Here is a 20702-nt window from a genome sequence, read left to right on the forward strand (position 1 = left end):
CTTGCTTGTTTGACTTCTTTCTCACAATAGATAATCGACTAATTAATCACATGTTAATTTTAATTCTTTTATCAATTACTTTGTTAGCATAAAATATTTATTTGGAAACACAATTGGTCTTGTGGGTTTGATATAAGGACTTTTAGTCCTTGATACTACTTCGTAGGGTACATTTGTCCTTGGGCATACATATTTTATGCATAAAGTAATTAGGTTTGTTAATTGAGTAATTATGTTCAATGTAATTATTTAATTCTTTATTTATTTTATCATTGCCTGTTACGCTTGATCCTTCTTTTTCATTGTTTTGACAGTGCATGCAAATCAGGTCCCAAAAGCTAGAACTTTTTAAGAACATGAGATAGAAAGGCTTGCTCGCAAACTTCGAAAAGAATAATGAGCAAGAGAGGCAAATGATTATACATGAAAACTAATGGACTATCTCACCCCCGAGGTGGGACAAAATAGCATCATTCAACTGCTAACCCACATTTGACTTTAAACATGGGTTCCTCTAAATGATTGAAAGCAAGAGTTCAATAGAGCTTCATATGAAGACCTTATATTGCACTTGAGGAGGTTCTTGGGGTTGTACGACATTATTAAACAACCCAATGTCAACAAGGAGCAAACATTAGCCTGGAAATTTGTAGATTTTTCTCTTTGAGCTTACCCTCAAATATGTGAGTTTTGAGTTGTGATTCTCTTGGTGTGTATGATTAATCCTTTCAGTGGCATCCCTTCTGTATTCTATTTTGACATGCATATCCTTGAATGATGCTTGAAATTTTTTGAAATGTTAAGGCATACATAAGTATTCCTTTGAACCCAATTTTTTTAGATAGTTTCCCTTAGTTGCCTAAGTTGAGCCTTTCTTTGATACCTAATTTGTATTGAATTAAGTTATGAAATTGTGAAAAGAGGCAGAGGAGCTGATACTAATAGTGCAGGTTGTGCCAATTAAAGGTGAAGTAAATTTCAAAATCCTTCTATCCTGAATGTAATAAAATGAGTAAAAAATAATATATATATATATATATATATATATATATATATATATATATATATATAAAGAAACAAAATAAAAGTAAATAAGGTTGGTGAAAAAGAAGGTAAAGTTTCCCCTTAACTTTGAGTTAATTGTTGTCTATATTGATGGGAAACCTTTGTTATTTATTCCTTTTAGCATCTACCTTAAATTACAAGCACGTTCTCATTATAACCGGGATTGGCTCACTTATTTTGAAATTTTGAGTGTCGTTCGAGTCGATTGCTTAACAAAATTGTGAAAATGTCTATTGAATTGTGATTTGAGTGCTTTCTTGACATTATGTTACACTAAGAGATTGTGAAAAGAGTGAACTAAAGCTCATTGAGATTATTTTGCAAGAATAGTTAAGCTTAATGAATTCCTTGAGTTATTTTGTAGGGATGAGATTGTTTGTCAAAGATAACCGATAAAGACTAATTGGGGAAAGACTACAAGGATAAGAGCACCTACCAAACTTAAACTTACTTTATAATATCATAAATAGGGATGAAGGACATCTTTTTCTTGAGTCTTTTATTCTTTTTAGGTTTCTCACCATGATTCCAACCCTCTTGGTATATTTACGTTTCATTAGAGGATTTCTAGTTTATTTATGATTATGAGTGACTAGTCTCCCTAGTTTGTGGGCTATGATGTAACCCACCTTGACCCTTTTTCTGATTTTAATAAGATTTTAGATGTATTAATTGATTATCTTATTTACTTTCAATTTCTATTTGGAAATGATCGTTCTAATAATTAATTGATTGTATAGTAGTGATCATCTACATGTAATTGATGTATATATATATATATATATACACACACACACACACACAAAGTGTCTTATACCAAACTACATGACCAAACTAATTTGATAATCTCACATAGGTTGATTAGGAAACAGATTAATCACCCTTGTCATCAATCTTCACCCTTTAGTTTAAATTAATACGTTAGTCGTCAATTCGGTATTGATTAAGGCAAAAAAAATGTTATTAGACCATGGTCATTGGCTAATAATTAACTTTAGGAAACTGACAATGAACAATTGTAAGAATTTGGTTAGAAATAGGATTTGGGGGATTGGTACGCCTGGAATCATAATCCTTGGATATTATCTTTATACTTGTTTGATTTTTTTTTCTTGCAATAGATAATAGACAAATCAATCACATGTTAATTTTAATTATTTCCTTAATGGGTACGTAATTTCTGTTTGGAATTTGTTTTGTGCCTAAATCCTTATAAAATTGGTAAAGTTGAGATTTTAATCGGACAGATTTATTCATTAGTGTTCATAAAATTTTAATGTATCATATTTTTGCCTAGATCAAGTTCGGGCACCCAAATATACATGAAGATTTTTGGAAGGTAAGAATCGTCACAAATTAATGGCAAAATTCTTTAAAAGTATAATTTAGCATTTTTCTTGTAATTTGTGATGGTTTTTAATCCAAAATTTATAATCACCACAAATTGTTACAAATAGGTTCGGATAAATCCAAATCTATTTCAGGACAAATTGTGACGAGGATGAAAAAAATTTTTTTTTTTTTATAAGAAGACTGAACTTCACCAATTTTGTGAAGATAAAACAAGATATTTTAACCTTATTTCATTCATATGTGTTTGTTTCATCAGACCACCAGAGTAATAAATAATGGTAACAACATATATATTTCTTGAATTTTTTTAATAAATTCTTGATTATTAGTTAAATTTCATTAGAAATTAGAAAATTATGACCACCAAGTGATGTGGAATTGTTTCATATTAACTAAAGGTCTTGGGTTTGTATTTTATTGTCCGTAATGATCATATCATGTTCGAACATAGAATTACCTCTAATGAATGATAATTATGTTCTAAAAAAAATTATAAAATTACGAGTAGAGTTTTTTAATAAAAAATAAGACTCACCAAATTTTATAATTTTAATAAAATTCAGATGATAATAAATATTATAGTTAAAAGAATGAGTTAGCATTTCTTTTATGCATAATATTACATAAGTGTTTTTGCTCTTGGGCCTTATATGCATAGTATTACAATACATGACCATCAATGTTTCTTAGAGAATTGCTACGTGCCTCATTCATTTTTTTGTACACCCAGCACAACATATGTAATTCCCATATTGCCCTTCCATAATTGGTTTACGGACCACAATCTGTAAGCCAATTAGGGATCATCAATCCGTATGCCATATAAAGTAAGAATCAAATGTGTGACTTTCCCGTTATTAACACAACGCTCTAACCAACTGAGCTCATAGGCCAATAATGTTATAAAATAATTAATGTCAATATATATAACACTAAAATTTCTAATGTATATATTTAATGCACATGTCAATATACATAATAAATTTTGTGACAATTAATTTTGATCTAATAATTAATTTGTTTACATATATGAATTATAAATGAAACCTATAATTTTTATTTAAAATTTATATATATAAAAAATACATTATTAGATCAAAATTAATTGTAATAAGATAAAAAAAATATCCTAGTAGATTTATGTTAATAATGTATTTTTTTACATATATAATATTTTTTATTAAACCTATGATTTATATTTATAATTTATATATGTAAACAAATTAATTATTAGATTAAAATTAATTGTCATAAAATTTATTGTGTAAATTTACATGTGCATTAAATATACATTAAAAGTTTTAGTCTTATATATATCGACATTAATTATTTTATAACATAATTAACTTATTAGCTCAATTGGTTAGAGTGTTGTGCTAATAACTCCGTAAAACATTTTTTTAAAACAAATCATATAGGCCACATACGGATTGAGCTGATCTGTAATTGGCTTGCGGATCTCGTAATTGGCTTATGGATTGTGGATATGTAAACCAATTACGGAAGGGCAATATGGGAATTACATATGTTGTGCTGGGTGTACCAGCAAAATGAATGGTGTTCATAGCAATTCCCTGTTTCTTATTGGCACGTCCTAGGCATGTAGCCGGGACATGCTAGGTGCACCCAGCAATTTATTGAATGGGCCATATTGCCCTTCATTTAAAAAAGCTTTCCTCCTCTTCCGGAACCACTCTCACTCTCTTTTCTTCGCTGCTTGTTTTCTTCTTCTCCGCGAGCCCGACTGCTTGTTGTGGTTGGATCAGACGCAAATCCTTCAAGGTAGGTGTCCCTAACTTGACATTGCTTTTATTATGCAGTATAGTTGTAACATTTAGGCTAGGGTAGTGGAACCTTAGGATAGAAGACGCCGGAAAAAATGGTGAAAGGAGTGGTTACGGTGGTGTCTTCCAGAAGAACCGCGAAGGCTTCTTCCGGAAGAAGGTGTTCTGGAAAATTTCCGGAAGAACGGTTCTTCCAGAAGTAACGAAAGGTCATCCGGAAGAACACTTCTTCCAGAAATCTTCCGGAACACCTTCTTCCGGAAACTTTCCGAAAGAAGTAGTTCTTCCGGAAAATTTTCGGAAGAAGGGTACTTTCGGATGCCCTTTGAATATTCCGAAAGAACTTTCCGGAAGAGCCACTTCTTCCGGAAAATTTCCGGAAGAACTACTTCTTCCGAAAGTTTGTTTGTTTTTTTTTTTTAAAAAAAAATTGTTTTGTTTTTTTAAATGAATGATTATTTTATTTTTATGAATTAAGTAGGTGTATGTTTTTGAAATTTTATAAAAAAAAATGAGGTTTGGCTTTTTTCATGACAAATGAAGTTTTTTTTTTATAATTTAAATTGTGTATGTTTACTAAATATTTAATTTTAAATTATTTGTGTTTTTGTTTATAAATGAAGTTGTTTATTGTTATAAATTATGTTGTGTGTGTGATTTTTTTTAAATTAGTGTATTTTATTTATAAATAAAGTTGGTTATTTGTATAAATTAAGTTGTGTATGTTTTGGAATTTTTGTTAATTGGTTTTGTTTATTTTTTATATGATTTTAGTTGAGTATTTTACTAATTATTGAATTTTAAATTAGTTATGTTTTTTGTTTATAAATGAAGTTGTTTATTTTTATAAATTAAGTTGTGTGTGTTTTGGAATTTTTTTTAAATACTATTTTTTTTATAAATGATATAAATTAAGTTGTGTATCTTTTGAATTTTTTTTCCCATTTTTGTTTTATTTTTATATATAATTTTAGTTGTGTATGTTTACTAATTATATATTTTTAAATTAGTTGTGTTTTTTTATTATAAATGAAGTTGTTTTTTTTATAAATTAATTTGTGGATGTTTACTAATTAATTATTTTTACATTAGTTGTGTTTTTTTTTTATAAATGAAGTTGTTTATTTTTTTTAAAATTAAGTTGTGGGTGTTTACTAATTAATTATTTTTACATTAGTTGTGTTTTTTTTTATAAATGAAGTTGTTTATTTTCTTTTGAATTCAGTTATGGATGTTTACTAATTAATTATTTTTACATTAGTTGTGTTTTTTTTATAAATGAAGTTGTTTATTTTTTAAATTAAGTTGTGGATGTTTACTAATTAATTATTTTTGCATTAATTGTGTTTTTTTTATAAATGAAGTTGTTTATTTTTTTTAAATTAAGTTGTGGATGTTTACTAATTAATTATTTTTGCATTAGTTGTGTTTTTTTTATATAAATGAAGTTGTTTATTTTTTTTTAAAATTATGTTGTGTGTGTTTTCAAATAATTTTATTTAAATTAGTCTTATTTTTTTATAAATAAACTTGTTTTACTTTTTATAAAGAAAGTTGTGTATGTTTTGACCGAAAAAAATACGTGTTCCACATGATTTGCAGATCATGACTAGAACACGAGGTTTAGGTCGTGCTATAGGTAGAGTTATAGGTAGAGATAGACAGGATGACCATGATACAGTTGATGTTCTCGAGAGGCGTAGGCCTACTGCATCAGCTTGTAGGCAACGGGTTTATCAGATGACTCAGGATGTTCTTGACATGACTGAGGATGTCCCTGATATGGCTGAGGATGCACCTGAGATGACTGGGGACGTACAGGGTGATGATGGTGTTGAGGGGTCACATGCTGATAATGTTGAGGGATTCCTAGGATGGGCCACGTGACCCATCACTGCTGACATCATTTGTGGACCATGTTGCACACACCGTTTGGAGTGGACAGATATTTTAATTTGTTAATTATTTGTCATTGTTAATTTATTTGTCATTAATTTTTTTTTATAATTGTATAATTTGTACTTCAAATCAGGAACATCCTGAGTTGAAGTTGGTGTCACATGGGAGGAAGGTGACATTGATTGGGAGGTCAGTGCCTGAGATTGAAGGACTGATTGGTGCCACAGGATTAAGTCCACTGATCGAGTGTTCAGTTGTTACTAGCGATCTTGGACTTATATTCGCATTTGTGGAGAGGTGGCACAGCGAGACCAGCACCTTCCACCTTCCGGTAAGAGAGTTGACGATCACACTGGATGATGTGTCGTCACTCCTCCATTTGCCTATCACTGGCGCATTCCACAACTTTCATTCTCTCTTTGCGGACGATGCGATATTTTTGTTGACCGAGTTGCTTGAGGTGTCTGCTGAGGAGGCTAGAGCCGAGACATCGCGATCACGTGGGGCATACGTATGACTGGGATGGGTTCGAGACATCTATGAGATGAGATGTCAGGCCCGGCGGTGGATTGTAGCAGCTCATGCTTATCTGCTGCACTTGGTCGGTTGCACTCTTTTTGCTAATAAGAGTGCAACATATGTTCATGTGGTGCACCTAGACGCTTTTCGCGACCTGGGTCAGAGTGGTGGTTATGCTTGGGGAGTTGCCGCACTGGTTCATATGTATGACTAGTTAGATGAAGCTTCTAGGACCACTACACGACAGATTGCAGGGTACCTAACTCTATTATAGGTAAATTTTGTGTTTTTAAATATGTTACGTTCGATTATGATTTAAACATGTTTTTATGTTATGTTAACCTCATTTTTTTTGTAGTGTTGGATCTATGAGCATTTTCCTAGTGTGCATCAGTGCGTCACAGATGATGCATACCAGGAGACGTCTCCACGTGTTTCCCAGTGGCTGACGTCGAAGGCGCATATGAAGGGAATCACAGGAGCAGCCCAGAGATGCACCTGCCGCAGCCCAGAGACGTCTCACCCATTCATGATACCGACCCAGGCAGGTGATCAGCCCAGAGATGCACCTGCCGCAGACCCTGAGGAGTACATGCAGCCGCCTAGCCCCCAGGTTCCAGTGGCATTTGACCCCCCTCCACATGCAGTGGTAAGATTATTTGCACGTTTAATGTTTGATGAGTTTTTATTTATTGTAAATTTTATAATAAATATTTTTAATGACTGTCACAGGATGATTACGACGGCTATGAGGCGACCGCACAGAGGTTGGAGCGTGTGCTCAACCTTAGGATGGTCATTGCAGACACAGAGTTATATGATATTATGCAGGATTGCCTCATGATCGCCAGAGGTGGTGCAAGTGCAGATGGAAGTGTCAGGGCTCGACAGAGACGGTGCACAAAGCATTGATTATTGTATTTATTTTTTGTTTTGTAGTTGACATGATTTTTTGTATTTGTTACACTTTTTATTTTAATATAGTTGACTTGTTTTGCAAAGTTTATTATTTTATGATATTAACTGACGTATCGATTCTGATTCCGATCCTGGTCCTGGTCCTTAAGCGAAGTTCTGGACTATTTTAAATTTTTTTTTTTAAAAAAAAGTGAAGCTAAAATCATGTGTTTCGTTCATAAGAATTATATTAAAAATAATGATTTTTAGAAAAGAGGCAGAAAATCCAAAAAAAATAGGAATCAGATCCTTTTTTTTATGTTTAAGTACCCATGTTTGGGGGGTTTTTTTTATGGGTGTGCGAGTGGCATAAGATATCGGAGGGGCATTATTTTTCATGTTGGGACGTCAAAGAACCCAAAAAAATTATTGTCATTCCATGGTTCCATCAAATAACACCTAAAAAAAGAGGCAGAAAATCCAAAAAAAATAGGAATCAGACCCTTTTTTATGTTTAAGTACCCATGTTTGGGGTTTTTTTTCGTGGGTGTACGAGTGGCCTAAGACATCGGAGGGGCACTATTTGTCATGTTTGAATGTCTAAGAACCCAAAAAAATTATTGCCGTTCCCTGGTTCCATCACATAACACCTAAAAAAAGGCAGAAAATCCAAAAAAATAGGAATCAGACCCTTTTTTTATGTTTAAGTACCCATGTTTGGGGTTTTTTTTTTTGTGGGTGTGCAAGTGGCGTAAGACATTGGAGGGGCGCTATTTGTCATGTTTGGACATCAAAGAACCTAAAAAAATTATTGTCATTCCCTGGTTCCATCAAATAACACCTAAAAAAAGAGGCAGAAAATTCAAAAAAATAGTAATCAAACCCTTTTTTTATGTTTAAGTACCCATGTTTGGGATTTTTTTCGTGGGTGTGCGAGTGCCGTAAGACATCGGAGGGGCGCTATTTGTCATTTTTGGATGTCAAAGAACCCAAAAAAATTATTTTTGTTTCCTGGTTCCATCAAATAACACCTAAAATAAGAGGCAGAAAATCCAAAAAAATAGGAATCAGACCCTTGTAAGTATGCGTAAGGTTTGAAGGTCAAACAATTAAAAAAAATTATCTTTGGACCATTGAAATAACACATTGAACTTTATTATGGGATTTAAACATGCTGTAAACAGGTAAAGGTTACATCAACGAAAAAGCAAAAAAATAAACATTGCATTAAGTCGTTTAGCGATGTCGCAATCATCTCGTCTTCGAATTTCACAACATATTTAGTAAAGACAGCTAAAATTTCCATTGGTCCATATTTTTCTAGTAGTTAGATTGTACTAACACCTTCAGCAGTTCTTCGTTGGTCTTCAGCTTATTAATTTCATATTTTATAAGCTTATCTGAATACTCAAAGCGACTTGGTTGACGGAAAAACAATATTCTTACCATTTGTGATTCGTGAATTCCAAGAGGGGAAATCCCTTTAGGTGCAACTTGCTTTATTAAATCTTTCAGTTCATCGATGGTACATGTTGAAAGAATTTGAAATTTCTTAGGATTTTTTCCTGTGAACGCGCATCCAACAAATTTGTTCTGCGGTGGCATCTTCCATTTCCCGTTGTAATACAGGATCGCGTCATGATAGGCTTGCAAAATCACAGCTGTTTGGTACTCGAATGGGCACCGAAGTCAAAGTTTGGAAGTAAACCCCAGTATCATTGTGAATAATCGATCCATTTGGAAAAATGAAACCCAACCTTGAGTTGACAATCGTCTGACTGCTAGTTTCTCCTAAAAATGCCATACTTTGTGTATCAATTGGGAGACTATGTGAAACCAAGATAATGTGTGATTTATTAGCCGTGTCTCATATATATACATGGTTGTCACCGACAGATTGCTTCACTTTTTTTACAAAAAAATAGACACGTGTGAACATGTTTCGTGTTTATGTTTCCTTCAGAATGTGTAGTCAAGTCAGTCAATGTGGTGTCGCGCTCAAACTTTAATACGCATGCATGTCATTATGTGTTGTCAATTATGACAATGATGTATCGTACACGCGTAAATGATTTTTGTTGGACCAACTATTTTTTTGCTTAACGAAACGAGTAATTAATAATATTAATTGGTTATTAATGGCTTACAACAAATTATATCGAATAATGAATACAATTACATAAACAATGCATGCTTAGTCTTCATTTAGTTCGACATAGTGTCTTTTGAATGACATCAAGCTTGTGTATTGCTGCATTCTACTAATATATGGAGTTGTCCACTACTTTGCCTGAGAATAACAATTGCTTGGCCACAACAACGCTGGGGGCGGTAAGGGACAGTGTTCATTCAAATAAACCTGTTGTAGATGAACAAAGATTATATCATGCGGTGACAGACTCAAATAAACCAGGGAAGTCATTGCATAATTGTTATACTAACTATATTCAATGTACCTGAACAAAATGATTTCCAAACATGTGGCCGACACATATCATGCAGTGCCCAAAAGAATCAGGTGGTGGTTGACTTCTAAGAGGAAAAAATGTCATGCTTTGTTGTCGAGACAACGATACAAGGATTACGTTATACCGTGATGCAATCACATATCCCATCTCCGTTATATCCATCCACTTGTCCACACTAACCTGAATCAAGCAAACATACACATGTAAGCAATTTAAAGTTTGTTATTAAAAAAATTAACCTAAAAACATACCTTGGAAAACCCATCAACAAGTAGGGACAACTTTAATTGTTCAAGTCTCTTTGTGCCACCGAAGAGGTTCATGTACTCATGCGACCACCTGCCAAGTTCTTTAATCAATTCGTTACGCACTAACGGCCACGAATCTTCCCCCATACCTAATAAAGCGGAAATGGACCGATATCCACAATTACTGTCCGCTTTCACATCCACAACGTCACGAATGAAACCTTGAATGAATGGCACAAATTGATCCAACATCGGGATTATCCTTGTAGGCTGAGGCGGTTCAGAACATGATGCACTACGTTTGACTGAAGCGTTGCTGCTTTGAACAGAATGAAAAGCATCAACATACTCCCAGTAAGACGGATCACGCTTTGTGGATCTTTGACATCTTTTCATTGGTTTCTTCGGTGCACCTTTAGTGTTGACCTTTGACGGAGGAGGGCACATAGAGTTCTGATCAGGGTATGCAATTTCTTGAAGTTTACTCTTCAGAGTTACTTTGTCAGACACATCAAGTTCGTCAAACCTTTTAGATATGGTCTCAATCTCTTCCTTGATGCTGACTTCCGCCTCACATAATCCTTGGTCTGAAAAGTAAAGTCTCCTCCAGAAAATATGGACTGACTCCACTGGGATGCTGCCAGCATTATACCTAGAAAGCTCACATGCACAAAGAAGACCGTGTGTGCTTCTCATCACACAACCACAAGAGTGATTTATGCCGAGATAACGTAGACGGTCAACCTCAGAAGCAATCTCATTCAAAGTGTCCCTTGAAACCATCCCAAGAAGTCTCTTGTATAAGGTTTTTTTAAATACATGCCCAACCACATGCGTACTGGTTTCAAAGGATGCTTTAATTTCAACGTGTTGCAGCGTGATCATGTTGTTCATGACATCCCAAACACTTCACAGGTCTCCAAGGCTATTTTGTAGTATTCTTTTTAGAGCCCAATGAGCTGATTCAACCCTACATTTAAAATACACAACAAACATGAAAAATATACAACAATTAAATACCATTTATTAATAATCCTTACTAACAAATAAAATCAGTTCTTAATACCTGTTTGTTGTTGTGTTGCCTAGGTGCATGACCTTATTCGTCTATGCTGTAATAAATTTTTCCTTGTAGGGGATAATCCATGTGTCGTTAACATAGTCAACGAACATCGGCCAAGGCGAACAAGCAATTTGAAACTTCTGAAGTGACTCAGCGAACTGGTGTTCAGACGGACAATCAACCAAAGTACCCCAGTTATCCATTACATAGTCCCAGGCATTTTTTTGACCGATTAAAGATTTGCACTTTGCCTTCACATTCTTATCGATATGAAACCTGCACAACAAATTTGTACACTCCGGGAACACAGTTTTCACTGCATTCATCAGTGCTAGGTCTCTGTCAGTGACAATAACAACAGGGAGGCGACCGTTTCTTAAAAATAGGTCTCGAAATCATTCCAAAGCCCATACAATATTATTAACACGCTCAGTCTCCAAATATGCAAACCCAGCAGAGAATGTCATCGCCGTTGGTGTCACCCCAACAAAGTCAAGTAGTGGGAGTCTGTACCTGTTTGTTTTTTTTAGGTACTGTCTATAAAAAACACCAGATGACATGCATTGCATAACTTTACTGCATCTGGGTGACACCAAAATAGATCACGCACCACAACTTCATCCTTCAATCTATGCCAATGAATGTATTGATCACGTTTGAGAAGCTTCATCAGATGTTGCATTTCGGTATCATCTCCTCTTATTGAAGAACGATATGCACTTCTTGCATTGTAAATTTGCTTGATCGTGGTGCAACTGTTGGCATTGTGTTCCTTCAACGTTAGCAAGATGTTTTTTGGTTTCACCATCGACTTTGTCATATCAGCAATAATTTTCTTTTCATCCTTAGTCAATCACCCAGCGTATGGATGTCCAACTAAGGACTTGGCCAATTCATGATTGTGAATCCCACAGATCAACTTCACCATCCAACCTTCCCCTCCATGCACTGGTTTCCCACGAAGCCTAGAAGGACAACCACATTTCCTACTCCCAGTGTCTTTTCTAACGAATTTTTTATTCCTACACTTGTACATACCACTCCTTTCACACCCAATTAAGACAAATGAACTTCTTCCTCTACTACCGGTATCTGTATCAGACCTTATAATCACTGCAACAAATCCATTTTCATGGGCAACTGTTCGAGCCCACTGCAAAACATCATCTCGAGTACCAAATACCTACAACGCAACCCCAACATATTAATTTTTATACAAAACATCTATTCAACCAAATGACTCAAACTAATCAACATGATTACCTAAGACATATTAAAAACATTTGAACAATCAACATGTGGTTCATTCACACCACATTCTTCTTCATTATCATAATCATAATCCATATGAACTTCTTGTGACATCGTATAGTCATACATCCATTGATATTCGTCCATCTTAAGGACATATGCATCATACACAAGTACATTGAAATTATCATATAACCACATCCAAAAATTTACTACATATTAACTAACAAACATATTAACAGGACATATGCATCATACACAAGTACATTCAAATTATTATATAACCACATCCAAAAATTGACTACATATTAACTAACAAACATATTAACAACTAATACAAATACATTCTAAATTTATAACTACATTATTTACTTAAACTAAACTTAACACTATAATAAACAACTAATAAAACATTTTTCTACTACAACAAAATACAATTATGTTACCTAAATCATTTAATATTATACCAAAATCATTATACCTAATTAAACCAATTATCCACAATTGAAAATACAGATATTATAAATGATAATATATATATATATATATATATATATATATATATATATATATATAAATTTTAAAACAGAATTAAAAAAATTTGTTAATAAATTAACATTCCAGAAGAAGTGGTTCCGGAAGACACTTCCGGAACCACTTCTTCCGGAATGAGAATTATGAATTTCCGGAAGAACTTCTTCCAGAAATTCATAATTCTTATTCCGGAACTACTTCCTCCTGTAGTTTAAAGTTCTTCCGGGAATAGCTTTTTACTGTTCATCTTCTCTAACAATCTACCCAGAAAACGCAAAAAAAAAAAAAACCGATAAATGTGTACCTCCGACGAAATAGGAACATCAACGACTAACACAATTTCAAATACGGAACAACCACTTCACGGGACCACCAAATCTTCCGATACAGAACAACTACTTCACGGGACTGTTGGATCGAGTGGCCTCAAAATAATTAAGAAGGGGGGAGGGGTTGAATTAATTATTCCTAAACCTTTACCGATTAAAAAATTACTCTTTTAAGGCTTTTAGTAAATTGTTAAGAGAATGAGGAGTAGAAGAGAAACTTAACAGAAAGTAAAAGCGGAATTTAAATGCACAACGGAAAGTAAAAGAGTAGGGAAGAAGGAAACAAACACACAAGAGTTTTTATACTGGTTCGGCAACAACCCGTGCCTACATCCAGTCCCCAAGCGACTTATGATCCTTGAGATTTCTTTCAACCTTGTAAAAATCCTTTTACAAGCAAAGATCCACAAGGGATGTACCCTCCCTTATTCTCTTTGAACCTAGTGGATGTACCCTCCACTAGAACTAATCCACAAGAGATGTACCCTCTCTTGTTCTCAGTCAAACCCAAGTAGATGTACCATCTACTTGTACTACAAAGGATGTACCCTCCAATGTGTTGAGACAAAGATCTTAGGCTGTTAAACCTTTGATACTTTGTGAATGGGGATACAAAAGACTTCTTAGGCGGTTAGTCCTTTGAACACTTTTGTATTAGGGAAAGGGAAGAATCAAAAGAATTCTCAGACTGTGTCGTTTTGAATTTTTTGACAAGGGAGAAGGGAGACACAAAAGAATTCAGGCGGTTAGTCCTTTGTTCTTTTGGAAAAGGGAGAAGAGAGACATAAAAAGAATTCCGGCGGTTAGTCCTTGGCAAATTCTTTTTGGCAAAGGGAGAAGAGAATGAAAAGATGAATAGCACAAGTTTTCAAGGTTTGGAAAACCAGAAAACTTCAGAAAGCTTTTGGTACAAAGAAGAAGAAGAAGTTCAAAGAGATTCAAGGCTTTTAAAGGATTGATTGGAAAAGTAAAAGTATTGAATGAATTGATTGAAAAATGCAAAACAAAGCCTTGCTTTTATAGACTCTTCGTGTCTAGTCAAGAAGACCATTTAGAAGAGTTATAACTTTTAGAAAAACTTAAAACCAATTTGAAAAAGTCAAAAACCTTTTGAAGAGTTACATCTTTTGATTTATTCAGAAACAGTCACTGGTAATCGATTACCAAATTAGTGTAATCGATTACACAAAGCTTTTGTGTGAAAGGATGTGACTCTTCACATTTGAATTTGAATTTCAACGTTCAAAGGCACTGGTAATCGATTACCAAAATATTGTAATCGATTACAGCTTTTTGAAAATAATTGGAACGTTGTAAATTCAGTTTGAAAACTTTTTCAAACTCATTTTGCTATTGGTAATCGATTACAACAATATGGTAATCAATTACCAGAGAGTAAAAACTCTTTGGTAAAAGGTTTTGTCAAAAACTCATGTGTATTCAAAGTTTTGAAAAACTTTTTTAATACTTATCTTGATTGAGTCTTTTCTTTATTCTTGAATCTTGAGTCTTGAATCTTGATCTTGATTCTTGAGATCTTGAACCTTGAATCTTGATTCTTGATTCTAGGCTTTCTTCTTGAGTCTTGAATTCTTCTTCATTCTTTTCTTGAACTCTTGACTTGTTCTTGATTCACTTGAGATGTTCTTTGATTCACTTGAGTTGTTCTTTGATCTTTGAGCTTTTTGTTCATCACCTTTGTCATCATCTTTTGTTGTCATCATTGTTATCATCAAAACACCTTTGAATCACATTCACCATGAAGCCTTGCTTCTACAGGGACCACCAAATCTTCAAAAGCTTTTTACGGAAAAGGATAGCAATAGCAAGAAGACAGGGAAGAAGGTGAAATCGAAAGGTGTAAAACGGAAAAGCAGTGCAGTAAATTTAAAGAAAACAACACAGGAGCAAAATCGTCATTAAATATCCATTAAATATTTTTAGTTATTATTATAAAATGAAATTTATTTTTACTTCATGTTGTTATAAAATTAAAACTATTTTTTATTATATATTAAGTTTTGTAATACAAATTAAATGTTATCATAATAAATATTTTATATTTTTTTATAAAATATACAAATTAATTAATTTTTATGATTCAAATTATACTAAATTGTCACACAAATTATTATTTAAATTTAAATGCGCATAAAAAAGGAATTACAAATATTAGTCATAATTATGTTTACTAATAATTTATGTATAATAATATTATTTATTTTATAACGTAATTTATTTATTAAAATTAAATTATTATAAAAATATTGCATTTTAAAAAAATCACATAAAATTACTTCCGAAAGAATCTTCTTCCGGAAGAAGAAGGTGGTCTTCCTGGAAGACCCTTCTTCCGGAAAAAGTCCGGGAACACGTCCTTCTGGAAGCCCAACTTCTTCTTCCGGAAGAAGGTTCTTCCGGGAGTTTTTTGGAGTTACGTCTTCCGAAATTTTTCAGAAAAGAGGGTCTTCCAGATACAGGCTTCGTAGAAGGGCAAAATGGCTCATTCACTGTTTGCTGGGTGCCCCGACAATATTGCTGGGTGCACGTAGCAACTCCCCATGTAGCCACTCTTATCGGCTGTTGTACAATTTCTTATATGGACCACAGCGAAGCCTATCGTGCAGTTCTAACTTAGGCGAGCTACTATTAACACTCTTACTTCTGCTATTCACACTACTTATGTGTGCTTTTTATATATATATATATATATATATATATACTGAAAATACTCTTTTCACATAAACATGATTCCTTGGTAAAATACACAACATAACCATATTTATGTTGTGTAAAAGAGGTAAAAAAATTTCATAGAATCATGTTTCCATGAAAAAGGTTATTTTTGAAAGAAAAAAAATTAAAACACACGTGAATGGTGTAAAAAAACAATTGGTAGTGAGAATATTTGGGTTGGATGGACCAAAACCAGATGTTTGGGTTTGATTGGCATGCTATAAGTTGATGGGTTCAGGTTGACTTGCATAACACATGGAAAGTGACGTGAAAAATATTTTTATATTTTTTTATAAATATTTTATGATTTGTTGATTTTTTTAGTTTTCGACAAATATAATTTATAATTTTTAACCAGATCTGTTTTTTTTTTATGAGTGTTAAGTTGTGGATCCATAAATTGTTTTAATGAGGAAAAAATAATCTAATATTTTTTGGGACAAAAAAAATATAATTAAGCTTTTATTAGAAGGTTGTTAGAGAAATTGAAAACAATATAGATTAAAAGAATAAAGTGGGTAAAATTAATATCTTTTTCTTTTAAAGAAAATGTCTTATGGGATATAATATTTATTTTTTTTGAAAAAAAATATTTATTTAAAATATTCAATTAAAAAAATTTACTTAAGGTAAAGGTGTACAAATAGCTTGATAAAAAATGTGTATCGTAAATAAAGGTAAGGATAATGTTTTTTTTTCTTCTCAAAATTAAAAAGAACAAAGGAATAATTTTATTAAAATATTTAGTGCTAAGTTCAAGATTCGAAAAGTAATATTTCAAGCAAATTTATAAACTTGGGAAATAAAATCATTAAATAAATTGATAGTTTTTTATTTTTATTTTTTATTAACAAATGTTAATTTGTAAGTTTTGTTAAAAATATGAGTGAATAAATTAATAAGTTAATTAAATAATTTATAAGTTACCTAAAATGATTAGTCAAACATAACGAAAGAGTTATATTTATTGATGGAATAAATTTGTAATACTTATCTAGTAATTATTCTTATACTGTAATAATTAGTGCTCTTAATTTGTCATTTTTTTTAATTGCTCTAATTTTTTTTACAACAGATACCATAACAAAAATACTAGAAACAACATTACAAATATTAGAATTATTTTTTAGCACATAACAAAAATAAGCAAATAATTCTTAACAATCAGCTCATTTTTAATTAATAAATCCAAAAAAATGGTTTTTTACTATTTATTATTAATATATTTTATATTAATAGTTTCTTTAACATCATCTTAATTGGTTTGGTAAAAAAACATCATCTTAATTGGTACTTAGACTATCCAAACAACATAATAATGATTATCAAACTCTCGAGTTAACACGTGTTTACGAGTACACCTATCCTCTATGAATTGACTCTTGAGTAAACTCTTCTTCTTTTTAGTAGACTCTGGGTAAACTCTATAAATTCTAAGTAAATACTGTAGACTCGAGTAAATGAGTTAGCAAGTTAAAAAAATTAGACCAAAATGTAAGTATTTTTCATTGTTTTCTGTCTGTTTAGCATTTAAGATACTTTCATTTAGTGTGTTATTCTCAAATACAAAATTCTCACATTCAATGATATCAAATCTTTGTTCTTGATGACATCAAACCATTGATGAGAATGATCTATCATTACTATAACCTCTACAAGTTATTGTCTAGTGGTGATGTATTATTACTAGACTTGGTTATTTAAATATTTTGAACTTTATAATTTACCGTTTTGCTTTATTATATTGTTGAAATGTTTAATTAGTGTTATTTATAGATATTTTTTTATTATTTTTACATAAAGTAAACTCTTACGAGGCTACAAGTTGAGTCTCTGAAACTTTCAAAGTCTATGTAAACTCTCGAGTTTGATAACTTTAAACACGATTACACAAATTCAACTATTAATTAATTTTCCTTTACTAGAAACTACCAGCATTTAATTCTCAAAGCTAAAATTTTCAATTTTATCCTATTCACCATAATAGTGAAAGAAAAAACAAATATTTAACATATACAGAGTTATTTCCACAATTGCAAGTTGAGATATTAATTTCATCATTTATAGTAAGTTTTATAAGGCTAGTTTTTAATATTTAGTCAAAAGAAAAATTATTTTTCAATTATATATATTAAATAAGAAAAAATAAGAGTTTTTTAATTTAATAATATAAAAACACTAGTTTCTAAAATAATTGTATGATATAATCACTTTTCTAAAAGAACGTCTCTTTTTAAATATTAATATATTGTACTAGTATCATATTATCATGAGTTTATTTTGATTGATTGATTCAGTACCTGATTGAAAACTAAATTTCAGTATACAAAATTACAAGTCTAGCAAATTAAAATTCTTTACTATTTTCCAATACGTTCCGTTCCATAACTAGAAACAACATTAAAAATATTTTGACCAACTTTTAGCACATATAAAAAAAATAAAGATAAAACATGTTTAGGTTACATGTAAAACAGTATTAATTTTTTTATTAATTTAGTTTTTTAAAAATAAAACATATTTTTATTGATTTTAAGTGGTAGCTTTATTAAACAGCTATTTTATGTGCCAACACACTTACAAATGTAATTTGATTAAAAAATAAATTAAACAATTAGTGATAGTAAAAATCCTCCAAAATAAATTAAAAAATTTCTGACTGCTAAAAATTTTCAAAAATTATAATTTTTGTCACTTTTTATGTGATTTTTTTGTGATGATGTTAGGAAAAAAGATAATGCAATAATGAGTTTTAATGTCTTTTATATGTGTTTGAAAAAATAAAATAAAATAATAATTAAATCTATTACTACTAAACACCGACAAAAAAAATGTTTTATTCTTTGATGGATCAAATTAATATAAATTATTTTATGGATAAATTAATATTTTTCAAAATTTTAAAGGAACAAAACATATTTAAAAAAAATAATAAAAGTTTAAGACAACCATTTGATTTCAACTAGTAAATCCAGAAAATAAATATTCACCATTTATTTGATTATTTATTTATGATATTAAATATCAATAGTTTCTTTCCCATCATCTTAATTGGCACTCAAACTATTCAAAGAGCAGGAATCCAATTCTTTAATAATTTTCCTTTACTAGAAACTTCTAAATTTAATAATTTTCAACCTTATCTGATTCACCATAATAGTTAAAGCAAAACCAACATATTAAATACGCAAGGCATTTCACAATCATAGGTTGAGATATTAATTTCATCATTTTCTCAGAACCAGACAAACATAAGAAGAAAGCTTCCTGAAATTTCCCATATTGCATATTCGAATAAAATAGGGGAATAAAACAAAAGCATATAGAGCCACTGGCAATTAAGTAATGCCACTCTTAATATAAATAGCCACATAGGACACACATTTTAATCTTATCTCTATAATCTCCTCTATCCTCATCATATCTTTGTAGGATCTAATTTCAATTTAAGCTATTCATTCATTTTGTGACAGTAATAATAATGGCTGCAGAACATGTTCTGAGGTTGCTAGATTCATTCTGGTTTGAGGCTTCAATTCTCTCCAGCAAAATCCCTCCAACAAATCCTATCTCTCATAATCACAAGGTGGTGGAGGAAGTGCTTCCTCTTGATGATGCAAAGCTTCTACTAGTTCCAACTCCAACCCTTGAAGTTAGGTCCTATAGTGACCAAAACTTGGACTCCACAACATGTGTTTTGTGTGATTATTCCCCATCACCAAATTCTGTGCTCACCCCACAAAGGCTTAGGACAATCCCTTCTGAGAGGGAAATCAGAGAATTCTCTAGTGGAAATCATGGAAAAGAAGGTATGAGCAATAAGAGAAAACAAAAAGGCTTTGGTCATGGAAGAAGGCCTAGGCAAGTGAGAACCAGCAGGAGCCTCTCAGAGCTTGAGTTTAAGGAGCTAAAAGGGTTTATGGATTTGGGGTTTGTGTTCTCTGAGGAGGACAAGGACTCAAAATTGGCATCTTTGATACCTGGCTTGCAAAGACTGGGAAGAGAAGATGATGAAGTGCAGTGTGATGATCAAAGTGTGGTTTCTGACAATAATAAGCCTTATTTGTCTGAGGCTTGGGATGTGTTGGACCAAAGGGAGTTGAGAAATCCTTTGCTGAATTGGAGGGTACCAGCTAGGGGTAATGAGATTGACATGAAAGACAACCTTAGGTTCTGGGCTCACACTGTTGCATCCATTGTAAGATAAGAAGGAAAAAATTTAGAAGCAAATCTTGAGTACTTTTTGAGTTGACACTGATTTTGATCCGAATTTGAGTTTCACCTCTATAATCTATTTGATTTTTAATGCAAACTTATATCATATAGCTTACTAAGATAAAACTTCAAATCTAATTAGAAAATAACACCAAAAAAAGCTTCAGGAATAACATCTAAACTTTGTACAAATTATCCAAATTACAATTAGCAAAAGAAAGAAAAGCTAAAAAAAAATAACACTAATTAAATGTACATATTAATGGAAATGGACATGCAGTGATTGTAGGTAGTATTAGATTAGGTTCTAGCTATAATAATAAATGTACATATTATACAAG

At 31.9% G+C, this 20702-nt stretch overlaps 1 protein-coding gene across 1 annotated transcript; it reads left to right on the top strand.

The window, feature by feature from the left end:
- The first annotated feature begins 19539 nt into the window (after positions 1–19539).
- On the top strand, positions 19540–20376 carry LOC100811994 (uncharacterized). Its single transcript, NM_001254507.2, has one exon. It carries the CDS (start codon positions 19628–19630, stop codon positions 20351–20353), a length of 726 nt encoding a protein of 241 aa, NP_001241436.1. The 5' UTR covers positions 19540–19627; the 3' UTR covers positions 20354–20376.
- The last annotated feature ends 326 nt before the right edge of the window (positions 20377–20702 follow it).

This window comes from Glycine max, chromosome 12, assembly GCF_000004515.6.
Source record: "Glycine max cultivar Williams 82 chromosome 12, Glycine_max_v4.0, whole genome shotgun sequence".
Taxonomy (NCBI): domain Eukaryota; kingdom Viridiplantae; phylum Streptophyta; class Magnoliopsida; order Fabales; family Fabaceae; genus Glycine; species Glycine max.